Source organism: Mirounga leonina, unplaced genomic scaffold, assembly GCF_011800145.1.
Source record: "Mirounga leonina isolate KUSES-001 unplaced genomic scaffold, KU_Mleo_1.0 Mir_101664, whole genome shotgun sequence".
NCBI lineage: Eukaryota > Metazoa > Chordata > Mammalia > Carnivora > Phocidae > Mirounga > Mirounga leonina.
In genome coordinates, this window is record NW_023270175.1 from 22,223,370 (window position 1) to 22,242,101 (window position 18,732).

The window sequence follows — 18,732 nt, forward strand, 5'->3', positions numbered from 1 at the left end:
GAGTACAGAAGATCCTGATGATTGACTTCAGTTTCCACACTGTCTCAAATTGTTGCTTTAACTTTGTTCCCATTCAATAAAGTTCATACATTTAATTTTTACATTCTCTTTTTAAACCAGACTTTTGTATGCATGCACAAACATACACACACCTCCTTAGCTCCAACAGAATAAAGCAATACTAATTCTAGTCTCAATCCTGTTATATATCGCTTCTCGGTGCATCTTTCTACTTGTTTGTCTTTGTGATGCCACTGGGATCCAGTTAGAACAAACTATACGGCCTATGAAATCACACACTCTGATAGATCTTCTATCTCATGAAGCCTATTTGTCCTCATACACTAAACTAACCCCTCTTTAAAATCCCTTAGATTTTCATGGACAACTTCCGCTCTTTTCCAATTTGCAAACAAGTCAGCTGGAGGTTGTCAAATCAGATATGGAAGGGATTTTGGTTTTTTTGTTTTGTTTTGTTTTGTTTTAAAGATTTTATTTATTTGACAGAGAGAGACACAGCGAGAGAGGGAACACAAGCAGGGGGAGTGGGAGAGGGAGAAGCAGGCTTCCCGGGGAGCGGGGAGCCCGATGTGGGGCTCGATCCCAGGACCCCGGGATCATGACCTGAGCCAAAGGCAGATGCTTAACGACTGGGCCACCCAGGTGCCCCGGAAGGGATTTTGTTTTTAAGTGGGCCCCACATGGAGCCTGAACTCACAACCCTGAGATCAAGACCTGAGCTGAGATCAAGAGACACTTAAACCAACTGAGCCACCCAGGCACCCCTACAGAAGAGATTTTTGAACTTCTTTATATTTTAATGTCTACCTGATGAGATTCAGTAAAAGAATTTTGTTTGCTGAATCGGTACCTTTATTGCAGAGTTCATACAGATGAGAAATATAAACATGTGTAGTTGTATATAGGTTTAAATTTTTCTTCATTTTATAGGTGTTCAGCAGATGAATCCCCCTAAGGAACTTTTATTATTGTCTTCTATTTCATACGGACCCAGAGAAACCCACCAAAGCTACTTCAAGCTTAACAATGCTTAACTCATGAGCTCCATGTGCCTTTTGGATCTTTGCAACATTGAAGATTTGGAAGAAGCTCTTCAACTATTTTGTGATGGTGTTTATCATTTTATATTTTAAAGAGATTATTTTGTAAGGAATAACTTTTAATACTATAGTTTCGCCTGTATTCTACTAAATGTTGAGATACAGTTTTGCTTTTAGGTATCATTATTACTTTATTATTACATTATTACATTATTACGGGATGAATACCTTTCATGTTTTGATCCTTAGTTAACTGTACACTCATGAAACGTACAGGTCTTTCAAAGTCATCCTAAATATTGAATGTTTGTAAATCATCAAGCCTCAAAACACTTTAAAAAAAAAAAAAAAGCACAGCGTATTCTAAAAATGACTGTTGGTGGGGAGGTAGAAACAAGTCATTTCTTTTTAAAACAGAAGTTTTTAATAAGCTCTTGGAAATGAAACCTGAAAAGTATTGACTCCCTCTACCAAGTTGGGATGATTTTCCAGGCAACTCAATGACAATCCCATTTGAGAGCCCTGTGTTTGAAGCATTTATAGGCAACATGTAGCAACAGAGGTACCTCTTGGTGTGCAGTATTGACCTTCTCTTGCAGAAGAGGCAGTTAACCCTTATTTAACATGGTTGGAAATTTAAAGCAATACTAATGAGCCAAGGATGGGTCTTTGGCAATACTGGAGGAATTTATCAGTCTTCGTTTTTAAAATCTTCAACTCATATAGCATATTATATTGCTTGGATTTGGGGAGCTTAAGTAAAAGCTGATAATCATGTGATTAAGTACCTGATCAACAGGTATGAATATAACTTACACCAGCATATTTTCGTCATGGTGGTGAGATGTCCTATAAACTATTTATACATTTTTGTTCTCCATAATTATCCAGTACATAAGCATCATTTGTTCATTTTTGAAAGGTTATTTAAATAAGCATTTTCTAGTTCATATGAAAATAACCAGAGTACAGGATGATCTGTGTCCGTACAAAAGTCAAGTTAGACTGTACAGTTATTTTCAGTTATATTTATGGTACTGTTACATGGGAAATACCTTTTTTCTTTTAAGCCCAGTATATATATTATGCCTGCCTAAGTTCCAAACTGGGGCTGTATTTCAGTAGTTGTAGAATTATTGATATTAATTAGTTTTGGTAGTTAACGTTTTGTTGTTTGGATCTGCACAGTTTGGTTTTTGCACAGAAGTCATTTCTAAAAATCAGAATAATTGCCAAATATTAGAAGAAAGGTGTTCTTCAAGTAAAGAATACAGTTTTTAGTCAAAGTGGCCATTACCTCTTCTCTTTCTGTAGTAATACAGACACTTGAATAAGTCGTGGTCATGTCATATGCCAAGAAAGTTCTTGTATTTTGAAGTAATGGTTCAGTTGAAATTTTCACCTGCTATGTGACTGAAATGCAATTACAGTTTATAATTTGTAGAGGTCTAGAAATAATTTTGCAACTCGTATCATGGGTTGAATGAATATTTTTGTAAAAGCAAAAGCAATGAATTTATAAATGGATTATTTGAAACTTTAAAACACAGCTGCGTCATGGATAGGAATTATATTGCTTATTCATTAGAGTTATTAGTCCTGTAAACTGTTTCTAGGCGAAGCATACTCCAGTGTTGTGGGGGGATTGAAAAATAAATATTTAAATTTCATGGTCCTCAGTGTTTGTTTTCTCGAGGTGGGGGTATGGGGCGGAATTTTAATTGTTTCACATTTTGTCTCCTCTGCTCTTTAATTTGTTATTGGAACTTTAACACCACCGTCTCCATTGGAAACTAGAAGGTGTTCTTCAGATTTAAGCATCGATTATAGCTACCATGCATATCTGTCCCCCTGTCCTGACAGAAGTATTGGTAGAGTCCTCTTTCACTCAGAAGTGCCCTAGGTTGGACAATACGTTGTGTGGTCACCCTAACTATGGTTTTATTAGAAAATCAAATACAGATTTGAACCCTGTAGTTCTCTGGGGAGAACAAATTTCACAAAGACTTCCAGAAATTGAGATGAGAAAGAGCATGTAAGCCTAAAGGAATTTGAGTTTGTCCTAGAGAAAAGGTCAAGGATGAACTTAGTATAGCTCTGAGGATCTATAGGATTAACATATAGGTGACTGGGCTTCAATATATTATTATTATTAAATCGCTTTTTTACATTAATGTTACTGGGTAGGAGCAGGGAAGAAAGTGCTAGAATGTGGGAAAGGCTCGAGAAAGGTATATTAAAAGGAATTTTTCTGATATAAGGACTAAGAAAGTAAGAACATGATGCAAGCTATATATATACGTGTGTGTGTGTGTATACACATACATTTATGGGGCACCTGAGTGGCTCAGTCAGTTAAGTGTCTGCCTTCGGCTCAAGTCATGATCCCAGAGTCCTAGGATCAAGCCCCACATCGTTGGGCTCCCTGCTCAATGGGGAGTCTTCTTCTCCCTCTCCCTCTGCCCCTCCCCCTCTGCTTCTGCTCTCTCGTTCTCTCAAGAATAGACTCTTGGTTCATGAACTCAGTCTGGTTTTAACACTATCCTTCTCATCAGCTACCCCAATTTACCACTTCTCCCTCCCTGACTCTACATTTTCCCCTGCCTCCTTCCTTTTTCTTATTCTCTAACTGTCCCTTCCCTTGGTAATAGACCAGAACCAATCATTTCTGAAGTTGACTAAAACAAAATGAAGATCATACTTGCAACTTATTTTTTTAAATAAATGGATTTCCATCACTCTTTATTAAAATACCATTCATCTCATTTCCTTGCCTACATACATGCAACAAGAGATGGCAAAAAAATAAAGTCTTGCAGGAGAAAGTAGATAAACCAACATGTTAACTTTTATCTGTCACTACATATAATAGATAGTTAAGAGTACAGAAGTAGTAAGTCAAACATCATCATATCTTCATCAGGCATATATCTGGCTTTAGAAATTGATTAATTCATGAATTTCCAGGGTTTAGAATTCTTCCAAGTCCTAGATGCATTAAAAACTTGTATTCTGATGAGAGGATCTATGCCACGAGCTTGTTCCTGAGGTATAGGAGGGCCATGCTCCCCCTAATAAATGTTATAAAAATTGCAGTCTTTAACACACAACAGGACCATTTTTACTGGAACCTTTAGTCACAGTATGGCTTAAGAACAAAATGAACAACACAGTCACAATCTACTCATTCACTAAAGGACATCAGAGGCCAATGCTATGCCAACCCATACTGTCACCATTATTCAGTGTTGAAGAACCTGAACTTCATCGATAATGTCTCTATGGGGAAACGTATAACGGAGGTGACAAGTAGCCACCTTGCCCGACCACGGTGCTGGTGAGGAATGCATATGTTCCAGAGTCCCTTCAGAGGAAACTGAGGAGGGGAGCTTGAGGAACGAGGCAGCAGCTGGATCTTTAATAAGCTAGGTGCCCAAAAGTAGGAGATCCCCTTAATACCAGTGAATGATAACTAAGAAAATGATTTGTGCAGAACGTTCCTTATATTTTACCTAAGTTGGCAACATGGAACTGGCCCAGAAATGTTCACTGATTGCACACTTTTAAGCTAAAAAGTAATTACATGGTTTTAGCAAAGTCCTGTCTTCAGCACTTGGTGTATTGAAAGAAACACCTTCATCCTCTTCATCAAGCTGTAGACTACCAGAAGATAAGCGGATTCTGGCCATGGGTAACCTTGTTCCTTTGCCATACAAAGAGTAGTAGTCTGGTTTAAGAATTTCTGATTCCGAATCACTGGATTCACTAGTTACGTACCTTTCTGCTGCTCCCTGATCCATTAAAACTGTTGGAAACTCCTGCTCTGCAAACATGTATGTAAAAAGGTCAGCTTTACGACTCAGAGTAGGACAAGGCCCTAAAGGTCTAAATTCGGACCCAAAAGGAAAACGGATCGTTTTCATGTCTGATTGGCTCTGGGATCGTTTTGGGGTTTGCTCTTGAATGCTATATGCAAATGCATCTTCTAAATTTGGGTCTTCCGCTTCCAGATCTACGTTGATGTTGCTCCTACCACTAGTCCTGGCCGTAGGTTCTTGGAGTTCTTGAAAGTCTTGCTGAAAGCTCTTCATTGTGACATTCCTTGGGCTTCTTTTGGCTGGCTTCATTGCAGCGGGCTCTAGACAGCTGTCTGGCCTTTCCCTTTGCTCTGCCATGACTGGGGACCGTTTGGGCACCTGGGGTGGTCTGTCCACATAAAAAAAGACTTGGGGAGGCATAATATCGACCTGCTGACCCGTACAAGGAATATAGGGCACATCTGTGTAAGTTAGCTGCCTTGCTGGACTCACTTTGCTTGCAAGGCCAGAAGATGCGCTCATGTGATTGTCAGCAAACTTACAGCTTGGTTGGAAGGAGCTCAGAAGACTCCTTTCCTCAAAGTAGTCTCTGGGATCTGGGTCAGTGCTAAAGACAGGGTCTGTATAAATAAAAGGGAAAGAGGAACTGCTTTGGGACTGATGTAACAGTGTGGGATCCGCCTCTGGTTTGGAACGCTCTAGCTCGGCAGCAAACATCACCTCCACTGCTGAGTTTCTCCTCCTACGGTCTAGCACTGGCTCCGATGCGTGCACTCCATTCACATTTCGGTAATACCCACTGCCGTACGCTAGTCTCAAATCTTCCACCTTGCAAGAGAGGACATGTTGGTGAAAGAAGAGAAAAGCCATTTGGTTGGGGTGGGGGCAGGGATCTAAATGCCTTGAATTTCACAAAGGTATTTTTCGCAAGGTCATTTCGATCCATATTCTCTTCCAAGGCTGATGAATGGATACAGAATGGGAAATACCTTGTACCATATCCCAATCCATGTGTTAAAAAATACACATGACAGTCTCCTTTCTCACTGCATCCCACTCCCTGCCTCTGAGTTCTCCATGTTCTTCAGCCGGCGTGGGACTTCAGGCAGTATGGTTTAGTAGCTCATTTATAAATGAGCCAGGGGTTCTGCCTTCTGGTTCTGGCTCTGCCGTGTGACCTTAGGTGGGTCTCCTAACCTCCCTGCTCCAGCCTCCTCCCTATTCTCTGAAAAATGGTGGGAAGGAGGGCTATGCACGAGAGGGTCACATGTTAGATGGCCTTCCAGCATTGTACCTCTGTGATGCCTTTGAAATAAAAACTGCCTATGACTTGAATGAAGACATGAGAGTTTGTGAGACCTATAATTATTATTTTTTTTTTTAGGGAGAGCAAAAGCAAAATAATTACCATGGTTAATGCTTATAAAACTCAAATGAAGCCATCATCTCACGATTCCAGGAGAATAGCACTTTGTTCTTGAATTAAGTGAAAAAATTACACAGCAAGAGTACTTTAAAACGTTAACCCAAGACCTTAGAGCTTCCTCTAAGCCTTAAAATTTTTCATTAGGTTAAAAAAAAAAAAAAAGAGCTTTTTAGTTTTAGAAATTCATTTGGATCTGCATTTTGCACAATGTTAGCAATACAAGTTGCAATTTAGAGATGTGCCAGATCCTTTCAGTCCATAAGGTACACACCAGTGGTGATTTATTAAATGGTCTTCTATTGGCTGGAAAGACTGAGCTGACAGACCTCCTGAGGAGGCTAGCCTAACTCAAACAGAGTCGCCTTTTTACACACCGGGACATTCTGGCAGAATCAATTCTTAAAAGCATTTGACATGTAGATGCAGTACATTTATCTAAAGAAGGGATTTTCAGAAACCTTACTTGTTTTGACACATCAGAGAGGAGGTCCGGTGAGGACCTACATTGTCGCTCGTGGTACTGAGATGGGTAATGTTTCCTGCAATCCGCAAACAGAGAAGGAATTGAAATGGTCTGCAGGCACATACAGAATACATAGAAATCTCCACATTCAGCTTAAAATCAACATGAGAGAGAGAGAGAGAGAGAGAGAGAACCATGTACCTCTCAAATGGCAAGCTCCTCAACCTCCCTTTCTTTCCATATTCCAAAAGCTGCCGTTGGGTCCTTCCACTGTGATAAAGAATGAGATAGACATTTTATTAACACCACTCAGGCTACTAAAACTCCAAAGCTTCATTTACTGTTGGAGTCAAGAGTCCCAATGAATGACATAGGCCATGAATCTGACCATCACAGTAATGATACTACCCGCTTTTTCAACTATCAGGCCTAAAGCAACCTCAACTTCTCAGAACCCAGAAAATTTTTAAAAGCTTCGGAACAAGACTATATCACAGTTAAAAATTCTGGCCTTGAAAATGAACCGACTCTCCTGTAAAGGCCTTTTCCCTACCTGCAAAGTTACACACAATTTCTAATAAGGCTATGTATCCAGTTTCCCAATTCCTGACAGAAGAAAAACAGCTAACTAAACAGGAGAAGAGGTTTGCTCCAGCCAGACCATACACCAGCAAAGAAAGCCAGCTGATGGCTGGGAGAAACGCAAGAGCCAAAAAAGAAATCAGGAAAAATAATAAAACCCAAAAAGTCTGAGCCATTTATCACCCAGGTGCAGGGACTGTCGTGCCTCCCCCCACCCCCAGACCGTCGCCTCCCCTGGATAATAAGTGATGTTTATAATAGCTCCGGTCATTCAGAGAAGGGCAAAATATGCTCAGTATCATCTGTTTAAGAAGGCGGGGATTTGTAAAATACATTTTGGAAAGATTCCATCAAAAAATATGTATGTTTTTAAGATCTCAGTTCTTACTGAGGCGGGCTTCCACTATTTGAAAATCCCCTATGGAAAACATTCAATTAGAAGGTGGTTTTTTTGTTTTGGGTTTTTTTTGTTTTGTTTTTTGGTTTTTTTGTTTTAAATCTTAGCTAAGAGTTTTGAAGGCTTCTTCCAAAGAATCCCTAGGCTGGTGCGTTCACGTAAAAACGACATCATATTTTGACCTTGCTTCCATTCCTCCAAAGTGTCCCCTGCCACGAAGAGCCTCTACTACCATGCTGCTTAGCGTTCTGCCGCCCTTAGCTCCTCCAAGCCTGTCTCCCCACCCGTCTCTCACCCAACCACCACCAAACAGATGTTGTTGAGCTTTCCTTTCCATGGCTTGCAGAGAAGTTGCGATATAAGGAAAACAACAGGTTCATTAAATACATCTTCTCAAACAGCATAAGACCCCCCCCCAATCCTTGCCAATATTCTGATCTAGCCCCTTAACTAGGGTGCTTCCCTCCTCCTGTCTCCCTGTTGGGAAATATGGACCTCATGTGTCACGCAGAGAAGGAGCAGTAAAGGGGATCGCCCTTTAAGTGATTCTTCATTGCTTCTAGAATTCAACGCCTTCCACTGCCTTCCACATTACTGAAAAGAAGTTGTGTGTACAGTTGACCTATGTGCAGTATTTCATTACCTATAGCGGAAACTGGAACCCTTGCTGCACAGTAGGGTTTTGGGCTTGGATTTGGGCTCTTCAGAAAGTCTGAAGAAAGCATGGTACTCCACACAGGTCTTCCAGAAAGCCTTGCAGGCATCTCGGCTGGCCATGGTGAACTCCAAGGTGTCCTTGCACAACACCTGTGTAAACCAATTTCCATCAAGCCAAACATCCTTCAAGACTATCAAAGAACTTCGAATCCCAGTGCTTTCCAAACTATTGGTCCAGGGGCCCGTGCAGCTTCTGATTTTCCACTTGGCTCCCTACAGGCTTCACACCTACTAAAACCAAATGATTGGCGACCTTCCGAGGAACAGACAGGGCCACTGCTCAAAAACAGAGCCTTCTCTGAGAAGCCAATCTCGCTCTGGAGCCCCCGTACCTCAAACACATCTTTACCCCCTCTTCTCTGCCAGGACCATTTTTATGAAGTTGTAAATTAGGTTAAAATGAACATCAAAGGACATCCTTTCAAGGTGACAAGAAGTTATAAATGACCAACAGGAAACAGGGGGAGGAGGCGATTTCCTTACAGATGGTAGGCTTTATAGGATAATTACATGTATAGGAGTCTTTTTAACATACCAGCTAGAAACATTTAGTCCTCCCTATGCTGCCTTGTTCTACGATGCTCTGTATTGCTCATTTAGCATATCCTAATCTGCTCTAGGGGAGCTTAGCCTTTCAGACCTAAAGTTCAAGTTTTCCCCATCCCCCCAACCCACTCTATGACCCCCATTTGTGCATGCGTGCATGCAGCCCTGTTTTCTGCTGAGCCCCCCTTCCCTCATTCCTTTACAGGTTCCCACATGCAGCCCTGGGACACTCCACAAGCTTCACACTGGAGACAGTCTCCTGAACTGCTCAAATGAACACTTTTGTGTAAGGCCACACTACTGCATCTTCTGTAGGTCATTTTTCACTTCCTTTAGAGTCACAAAAGAACATCCTTTCTAGTACCTTTGTCGTACCCTGTACAATGCAGCCTTGACCAATAAGAGCTGCTTTTGCCTAATCTATACCCCCACCCCCACCCCACCTCCGCCGCATCCTGCTTTGGCAAATAGTAGGTGTTCAGTTATTTGGCATGTACTCGGTGTTCAGTTATTTTTGTTTAAGGAAAGGAGATGAAAATATAAAATGGGGCAGATAACAGCAAATAAACATGTCCATAGCCCTAGATCTGGTCACTTCCATTTGACTTATCAGATCCCTGGAAAAAAAAAAATGGTTTTTAAGGAGACTTGTCTTTCATTCCAGCCACCCCGTTTTCCCATTAGTTTATTCATTCTGAACTGCCAATAGGATTTCTTGGTGTTTTGCCTCTAGTGAAAATATGACTAACGCTCTGGTTTATTTATGTAGAGGCAAAAGAGAGAGTACATCACCCTTCAGCTTTCACCACTCACATTCAGACCATTTGCTGAAACAACCAAGAAATCCCAAGTGAACAGAAAGTAAAAGAATTTATTAGAAAGCTACTTACCAAGATGTTGGCATGAAGTTTGATGAGAAAATGCTTTCTCTTAAAACTCAACTTGCGGATTTTAGCCCAGTTGAAAGTATTGATCTTTGTATTTCCCTGTAATGACAGGCATGGCAGATTTCAAGGTGAATGTCAGCACAAGCTGGTTTGGAAGACAATGAGAACCCGCTAGAAAACGCACTTCATGCATGGGACCATCCTACCTCTTGCACAGACTGATCCTATCATACTAGGTATGACTAGGTAGAAGCTGTGGCCAAAGAAAACATTCGAGGGAGACATAAGGCTGCTCCGAAATGCAAGCAAGAAGGGGTATGCCTGGGGAAGGTTTCCAGCCAGGATAGGGAGATCATGGGAGGAAGGGATGACTGCCACCCCATTTACTCAAACACCTTCCATAGCTCCTCACTGCATGTGTCATCGAGTCTAAACACGTTTGGCTGGGGTGTCCTGCCTCAGCTGTATTGAACATCCAGCCTTCTATCCCACTGATCCTAAAAAACACCCTTCCATCCAACCCTGTACCTTCCTTCCCAGAGGGCTCCTCATTCTCCTTACCCAGAATTGCCTTCTCCATAGTCAAGCTGTCTTGCCAGTCTGGTAGCATCCCCTCTAAAATATTCTGTTATATATAGTTATACCTATATATAGGTACAACATATATATATATTTGTGTATATATATATATATATATATATATATATATATATATATATATATGTTGTATATAGTTATACCTATCCATTTGTTGGTTGGTCGGTTGCTTGATATTTGTTTGTTGACATGGTCCAAAAATCAAAGGTATACAAAAAATATATACATCGAGAAGTCTCGCTCCCACCACCATCACTCCTATATCTGTCCCTCTGTACCCATCTATCCATTCTCTATGGGTAACCACATTTATTAGTTTGTTATGTATACTTGTCGTGCAACTTCAGGTAGATAGGATAGATTAGCTTTTGATTACTTATTGACTGATATTGATCACTATTTCTCTGGTCTCTCCAAATAAATTGTATCTTAATGACTGGAGCCATAGGTCATGCTTAACATTAGTTTGTTGACTGTGCCATCCTTTACCCTTCTTGGGGCCTTTGTCTGTGTGCCCTTTGTCTGGAATCCCCTCCCTCACCTGCCAACCCTATCTCTTTGATCTGGACAACTTCCTCAGGTCTTGGCTTAAAATTTTTTAAGTTTATTCATTTACTTATTTTTAGTAATCTCTACCCCAATCGTGGGGTTCGAACTCATGACCCCGAGATCAAGAGAGTCGCAAGCTCTTCCAACTGAGCCAGCCAAGGCATCCCCTTAGCTTAAATGTTAAACCCCTTTCACACGTGTTACCTTAGCACCCCATACTTCTTCGAGCACAAAAACATGGCATTTGTTTAAAATTGCTTGTTTCATTGTCCGTCTTCCACCTATTAGAATGCAAGGTCCATGGGGCACCTGGATGGCTCAGCCAGTTGAGGGTCCGACTCTTGATTTCAGCTCAGGTCATGATCTCAGGGTGCTGGGATCGAGCCCCGTGTTGGGCTCTGCACTCAGCAGGGAGTCTGCTTGAGGGTCTCTCTTCCTCTTCCTCTCCCTCTGCCCCTCCCCCTGCTCATGTTCTCTCTCTCTCTCTCTCAAATAAATAAATAAATAGATCTTTAAAAAAAAAAAAGACTTTGTAGAATACAAGGTCCACGAAGTCAGGATCCCTCCTGTTTCCCTCTGCAGCTCTAATATCTGGCACAGGGGGCTATACAGTAACTGTACTGACGGAAGGATGAATGAAGGAATAGTTGCTGCCCGACTCTGTAAATATACTCAAACCCACTGAATTGTACAGTTAAACCGGATGAATTGTGTAGTATGCAAATTGTATCTCAATAAAGCCGATTTTGTTTGAAGAATGCAATACGGAACACATACAGAGTACTCAGTACACAAGTATTCTTTGACTGGATTTGGGGTGGGACAAAATAGACTGGCTACGTCATTCCACACTGTCCACAGAAGTACTCCCGCCGGAAGAGCTCACAACTAACATGACAGCCTTGCTCCCCTCCGCTTCCCCGAAACATGAGAAGGCCAAGATTCTTCTAGCCGAGTCTGCTAGAAGACTTGCTTCGGTGCTCTAATTTGGTCCCTGCGGGTTGTTTCTGGTGGATTTGGACAAGGGGAGTGCACTTGGTGTCACAGCCGAAGCTTTTAGATGCCAAAATCCATATTCGTCTTTAGGGTCTACAAGTTCCAAAGGGCCTCTTGACTTTCTCTCTCCACCGTGCTGGCCCGATCGAATGTGTGAGCTCCTCAGAGTCACAACAGCCCGTCAGAGGCCACAAAGGGAAGCAAAGCACATCGAGGGGAGATACTCGCAAGTATCCCCTCCCTTTCTGGCTGGTGGTAAGACTGAGGGGCGAGGTCACCTCAGGAACGGACACCCACGTTGGAGCCAAGATAACCCCCAAAGCTGCAGGCCTTTAAAGTTGTTACCCGTAACACCAGTACTCCCATGTGAGCGACAGCCAGGTGGATCTGCATGCCTTCGCCGTCACTGGCGGGGTGAGGCCTGATGCCGTACATATCCAGCTTCCTTGCTATATCCAGTAGCAGAATGTCAGCTTCAGCTGGGCTCCTGCCACTGCAAAGGGAAATAATTTATGAGCCTAATAAATGCAGCAAGAAAGACACCTCCGCCCTAAGGGCTCCGTGAGGAGCTCAGTGTATTCTTGAGCCCGAAGCTTCTCTGACTTAAGGATTTGCTTTTCAGAGTCTGTCCCCAGCTTTCGTGTTCCCTGCTGGTGGAAGCTGGTGCTGGCTGAAGTACTCACACGTGCTTCTGATGAAAGTGCATGATCTTGCTCTCTAAACAGTCTTGGTTCGGTAAGTAGCGGGTTTGTGCCAGATGTTTCTTATCTGTTTCTTCATGAAAGTCTCCCAGTTCTGCTGCATGACAGAGAAATAACATTTTTCACATTAGCATTGAGGAGTTTAGGAATGGAGCACTCAGCAGACCCTCTGGCCTCCCCCAAACAGCCCTTTCTTTGCAGCCAATGTGGCCCTAGCCCCCCCGCCACGCCATGCCTTATATCAATTTATATTTTAGGATATGGGGGGGGGGGAACTGAGTCTTTTTCAGATCAGAAGCAGGGCGTTGCTCTGAAGTCTCAGTATAGTAAATCACAGGCACAGTGTATGTCTTACAGGCTCCGGGATCACAGATGACTATTTCTTTTCTTTTCTTTTTTTTTTTTTTTTATTTATTTGACAGGGAGAGACAGCCAGAGAGAGAACACAAGCAAGGTAAGTGGGAGAGAGAGAAGCAGGCCTCCCGCCGAGCAGGGAGCCCGATGCGGGGCTCCATCCCAGGACCCCGGGACCATGACCTGAGCCAAAGGCAGATGCTTAACGACTGAGCCACCCAGACACCCCCAGATGACTATTTCTTTTTTTTTTTATAAGAGATTAATTTGTTTTTATTACTTTTAGTCCCCGATATTTGAGGTTGTTTCTTTTTTCTTTTTTTTTTACATTTTTTTTATTCTTATGTTAATCCCCATACATTACATCATTAGCTTTAGATGTAGTGTTCCATGATTCATTGTTTGTGCATAACACCCAGTGCTCCATGCAGAATGTGCCCTCCTCAATACCCACCACCAGGCTAACCCATCCTCCCACCCCCCTCCCCTCTAGAACCCTCAGTTTGTTTTTCAGAGTCCATCGTCTCTCATGGTTCGTCTACCCCTCCGATTTCCCCCGCTTCATTCTTCCCCTCCTGCTACCTTCTTCTTCTTCTTTTTTTTTTCTTAATATATATTGCATTATTTGTTTCAGAGGTACAGATCTGAGATTCAACAGTCTTGCACAATTCACAGCGCTTACCAGAGCACATACCCTCCCCAGTGTCTATCACCCAGTCACCCCCTCCCTCCCACCCCACCCCCCACTCCAGCAACCCTCAGTTTGTTTCCTGTGATTAAGAATTCCTCATATCAGTGAGATCATATGATACATGTCTTTCTCTGTTTGACTTATTTCGCTCAACATAATACCCTCCAGTTCCATCCACGTCGTTGCAAATGGCAAGATCTCATTCCTTTTGATGGTTGCATAATATTCCATTGTATATATATACCACATCTTCTTTATCCATTCATCTGTCAATGGACATCTTGGCTCTTTCCACAGTTTGGCTATTGTGGACATTGCTGCTATAAACACCCAGATGACTATTTCATTAATTCCTTCCTCCACACTCTGTTTCTGATCTTTTTCTTCTCACCAGTCACCAGTCACCCAGGGTTGAACTGGGTGCCCCTCCCTCGCCCCCCCTGCCCGCCTCAAATTCTTGTGGAAGTCCTAAACCCCATACCTCAGAATGTGACTGTATTTAGAAATAGGGCCTATAAAGAAGGGATTAAGTTAAAATGAGTCCGTAAGGTGGGCCCTAATCCAATCTGACTAGTGTCCTTATAAGAAGAGGAAATTTGCCCCTGCAGAGAGACACCAGGAACAGGGGTGCACAGAGCAAAGGGTAGGTGAGGATGCATCCAGAGGGCAACAATCTGCAAGCCAAGCAGAGAGGCCCCAGAAGATACCAAAGCTGCGACACTTCAGGCTTGGATTTCCAGCCTCCAGAACTGTGAGAAAATACATTTCGGCCCTTTAAGCCCTCTGATCTCTGGTATTTTGTTATAGCAACCCTAGCAAACTCATACGGGCCCTTAATCTCACTCCACCCTGACTGTACATTATCAGAAAAGGAGACTATAAATGCCCAGTACCGCGCGAGCCAGCCACAGCCATTCATCACTCTGTACGAAACAAGTAAAATCCCAGCTATCTGGAATCCCCAGTAAATGAATCATTCTGGAAATCATTCTGGCTTTTCCAAATCACTGGCTGCTTATCCCTGATCATAATCTACTCTTTTCTAGATGTCTCTAGTTTACTGTTATAAACATCTGGCATAGCACAATACCTACAGGGTGATTGGGGTATACAGGAATATCTGCCCCTATAGTTAATGGCTTCAAAATGTTTCGATTTTTGAACTATTGTGTCTTCTTTATAATTTTTATGCCTTTTCCCTCTCTGTCAGATTGATATGAATCACTTCCTGGTTACTGACTTCTCCCGAAAAGGTCTCCACACTTGGTTGTAATTATGACTGCTAACTGAGAACCTAGATATCCAAAACTATTAACATTTTATGAATTGTAAGAGTAAATACATTCTCCGTGAAATCCTGTAACTAAAATACATGGACATGGGACACTGATTTTGAGTGCTGGAAACTTACTTCCTCTTTTCTCTTGATTTTTTATTACATTTTAGACAGATGACATGCTCACTGACATGCTCATGACAAATGAGGTATGTAGTGTATATTTTTTAAAAGTCACATTATTGAAAAAATAAAAGTCACATTATAATGAAAATCCTCATGTAACAAGCTTTTTTTAAAAAGGCCAAATCAATGGCTTTTTAATTTATTTTTTGCCAAAACTGATAAACATACAAATCTCATTAAAACACAATCAGGCCCATATGATTTCACTGATTAATTCTATCAAATATTCAAAGAAGATATGAAGACCAATTCTTCACAAACTCTTCCAGAAAATAGAAGAAGAAATATTTACCAATTCATTCTATGAGGCCAGTATTACTCCGATACCCAAACCAGACAAAGTCATCACAAGGAAACTACAGATCAATGTACCTCATGAATACAGAGGCAAAAATACTAGTAAACTGAATCCAGAAACATAAAAAAAGGATTACACATCATGACCTAGTGGGATTTATCCCAGGATAGCAAGATCAGTTCAACTTGTGAAGATTAATTAATGTGATATACTATTCCAGTAGAATAAGGGACAACAAAGTACATTATCATTTCAAAATGATGCAGAAAAGCTTTGGAAAAAATCCAACACCATTTCATGATTAAAAAAAAAACAAAAACATGCAGGGATGCCTGGGTGGCTCAGTCGGTTAAGTGTCTGACTTTTGATTTCAGCTCAGGTCATGATTTCAGGGTCATGAGGTCGAACCCTGCATCCAGCTCCACACTGGGCGTGGAGCCTGTTTAAGATTCCTTCTCTCTGCCCCTCACCCACCCCCTGCTCTCTCTCTCTTTCAAAAAAAAAAAAAATACAATAATAAAAAAGTTTTAAAAATCCAAGAAACAAGGAATAGAAGGGAACTTCTTCAACCTGATAAAGTTTATCTATGAAAAACCTACAGGTAACATCATATTCATACTAAATGGTGAGAAACTGAATGCTTTCTCCTATGACCAGAAACAAGACAAGGACGTCTGTTCTTGTCACTTCTATCCACCATTGTACTGGTGGCTCTAGCCAGTGCAATTAATCAACAAGAAAAAATATCAATAATTTGCACTGAAAAGGAAGAGATAATACTGTCTTTACTTGTAGTCAACCTGGTCATGTGTGTGGAAAATCCTGGGAAATCCACAAAAAACTCCTAGAATATAGGAGTTCATCAAGGTAGCAAAATAGAAGATCAATATACAAAAAGTACTTGCATTTGCATACACTAGCAGGGAGCAATCCAAAAATGAAACTAAGAAAGTTCTATTTACAATAGCATCTAAAAAAATAAAATGCTCAGGAATAAATTTAACAAAAAGAAGTATAAGGCTTGTATACTGATGATTACAAAACATTGCTGAGAGAATTTTTTAACAGATCTATATAAATGGAGAGACATTTGAGGATCATGCATTATATATTATTAAGACTCAATATTGTTAAGCTGGTAATTGTGCCAAAATTTATCTATAAATTCAATGCAATTCCCACCACTTTTTTTTAATATAAATTGATAGATGATCTTAAAACTTACATGGAAACGCATAGGATGCAAAATAGCCAAAACAATTTAGAAAAAGAATGAAGTTGGAAGATATACACTTTCCTATTTCAAAACTTAATACAAAGCTACAATAAATAAGACAGTGTAATAATGACATAAGGACATATAGATCAATGGAACATAGTTAAGAATCCAGAAATAAACCCTTACATTAATGGTCAATTGGTTTTTTTAAAAAGATGCCAAGACAATTCAATGGGGGAAATGATAGTCTTTTCAACAAATGGGGAAAATGGACAACCACATGAAAAAAAAAAAATGAAGTCGGATCCCTACTTCACAGCATACATCATACAAGCAGACAAAAAAAAAAATAACTCAAAATGTCATATATCTAAATCTAAGAGGCAAACCTGCAAAGGCTCTGGAAGAAAACAGGAGAAAATCTTTGTGCCCTTAGGTTAGGCAGAGTTCTTAGGTACACCAAAAGCACGATCCACTAAAACATATTGAGAAAGGGGAATTCTGCCAAAATTAAAAACTGCTCTACTCCAAAAGCCAGGATTAAGAAACAGAAAGTCAGGCCACCAAGCTGGAGGAAAATTTTTCAAATTACATATCTCATAAATGATTTTTAATCAGAATATATAAAAATCTGGCTGGCTCAGTTGGAAGAGCATGCGACTCTTGATCTCAGGGTCATGAGTTTGAGCCCCACGTAGAGATCACTTTAAAAAATAAATAAAATTTAAAAAGGGATATACAAAAATCTCTTAAAATTCAATAAGAAGACAACAATCCATTTTAAAATGGGCAAAAGATCTGAAAGGCATTTTGCCAACAAAAACATAGGGACTGTTAATAAACAGATGAGAAGGTGCTCCACATCATTACTCACTAGGAAAATGTGAATTATAATTGCAATAGGATATCTCTTCATATCCACTAGAATGGCCACAACCAAAAAAAAGTAGATAATACCAACTATTGGTGAAGATGTGGAGAAATTGGAAATGTGATACGTTTCTGGTTTTATCGTTACAATTTGGAAAACAGTTTGGCAGTTTCTTAACATTTTCAACATAAATTTACCTGAAGATGAGGCAATTACCCTCTTAGGAATCTATTCAAGAGATAATGAGAATGTGTCCAAACAAAGATTTGTACATGAATGTTCATAACATTATTCATATTAGCTAAGCTGGAAACAATCCAAATGTCCACAGTCAAGTACAGAGATGAACAATATGGGGCATGTCCATAAAATAGAATACTACTCAGCAAAAGAAAGGAAGAAACTGCTGCGATTCATGCTAGAACATGCATGAATTTCAAAAATCTTATGCTGAGTGAAACAAAGCCACATAGATGCAAAAGACCACATATTTTATCATTCTCACTGAAATGTCTAGAAAGGGCAAAATCTATAGAAACAGAAAGTAAATTAGTGGTTACTGGGGCTGAGTGTGGGAACAGAGTCACTGCAGATGGGCACGAGAGGTCTCTCAGTGTGATGGGAATGTTCTAAAACTGGATTGTGGTAATGGTTGTGCAACTTTGTAAATTTACTAAAAACTGCTGAGTTGTAGTCTTTAAAAGGATGAATTTTATGATAAGTAAATTATACCTCAACAGAGCTGTTTTTGCTCCCTCTCTCTCTCTCTCCCAATAAAATAAAATCTTAAAAAAAAATTAGACACACACACACACACACACACACATCACCCCTACTATTTATTAAGCACAAGACCCTGACCCTATGTTGACCCTAGGAAAACACAAGAATGCATAAGACTGCTGGTTTTTCACTCCATGCAAGACTATGACAATCTAGGAGGAGACCTACAAAACACAAATGAGTAAATATCAGCAGTCAAAGAAGGTAGCAAGTGTTCTGAGCATCTTCACTGTTACCACACTGGCCCAGAGTACCATCACCTCTTTCTACTGCAATGGCCTCTTCTCTGGTCTCCCCACTTCCACCATTCCCTC

General features: G+C 40.7%; 2 protein-coding genes across 2 annotated transcripts in view; one reads left to right on the forward strand and one right to left on the reverse strand.

Moving 5' to 3' along the window:
* STK26 (serine/threonine kinase 26) overlaps positions 1-2,731 on the forward strand; it is a 53,584-nt gene extending 50,853 nt beyond the window's left edge. The window contains exon 12 of the mRNA XM_035008720.1: positions 952-2,731. Coding sequence (XP_034864611.1) covers positions 952-976 — 25 coding nt within the window. The 3' untranslated portion in view covers positions 977-2,731. The remainder of the gene's footprint in view (positions 1-951) is intronic.
* A 1,164-nt stretch (positions 2,732-3,895) lies between these two features.
* FRMD7 (FERM domain containing 7) overlaps positions 3,896-18,732 on the reverse strand; it is a 49,965-nt gene continuing 35,128 nt past the window's right edge. The window contains exons 6-12 of the mRNA XM_035006517.1: positions 12,723-12,837; positions 12,385-12,532; positions 9,901-9,996; positions 8,391-8,554; positions 6,970-7,038; positions 6,769-6,844; positions 3,896-5,707 (exon numbers count right to left, since the gene is read on the reverse strand). Of these exons, the coding sequence (XP_034862408.1) occupies positions 4,625-5,707; positions 6,769-6,844; positions 6,970-7,038; positions 8,391-8,554; positions 9,901-9,996; positions 12,385-12,532; positions 12,723-12,837 (1,751 nt within the window). The 3' untranslated portion in view covers positions 3,896-4,624. The remainder of the gene's footprint in view (positions 5,708-6,768; positions 6,845-6,969; positions 7,039-8,390; positions 8,555-9,900; positions 9,997-12,384; positions 12,533-12,722; positions 12,838-18,732) is intronic.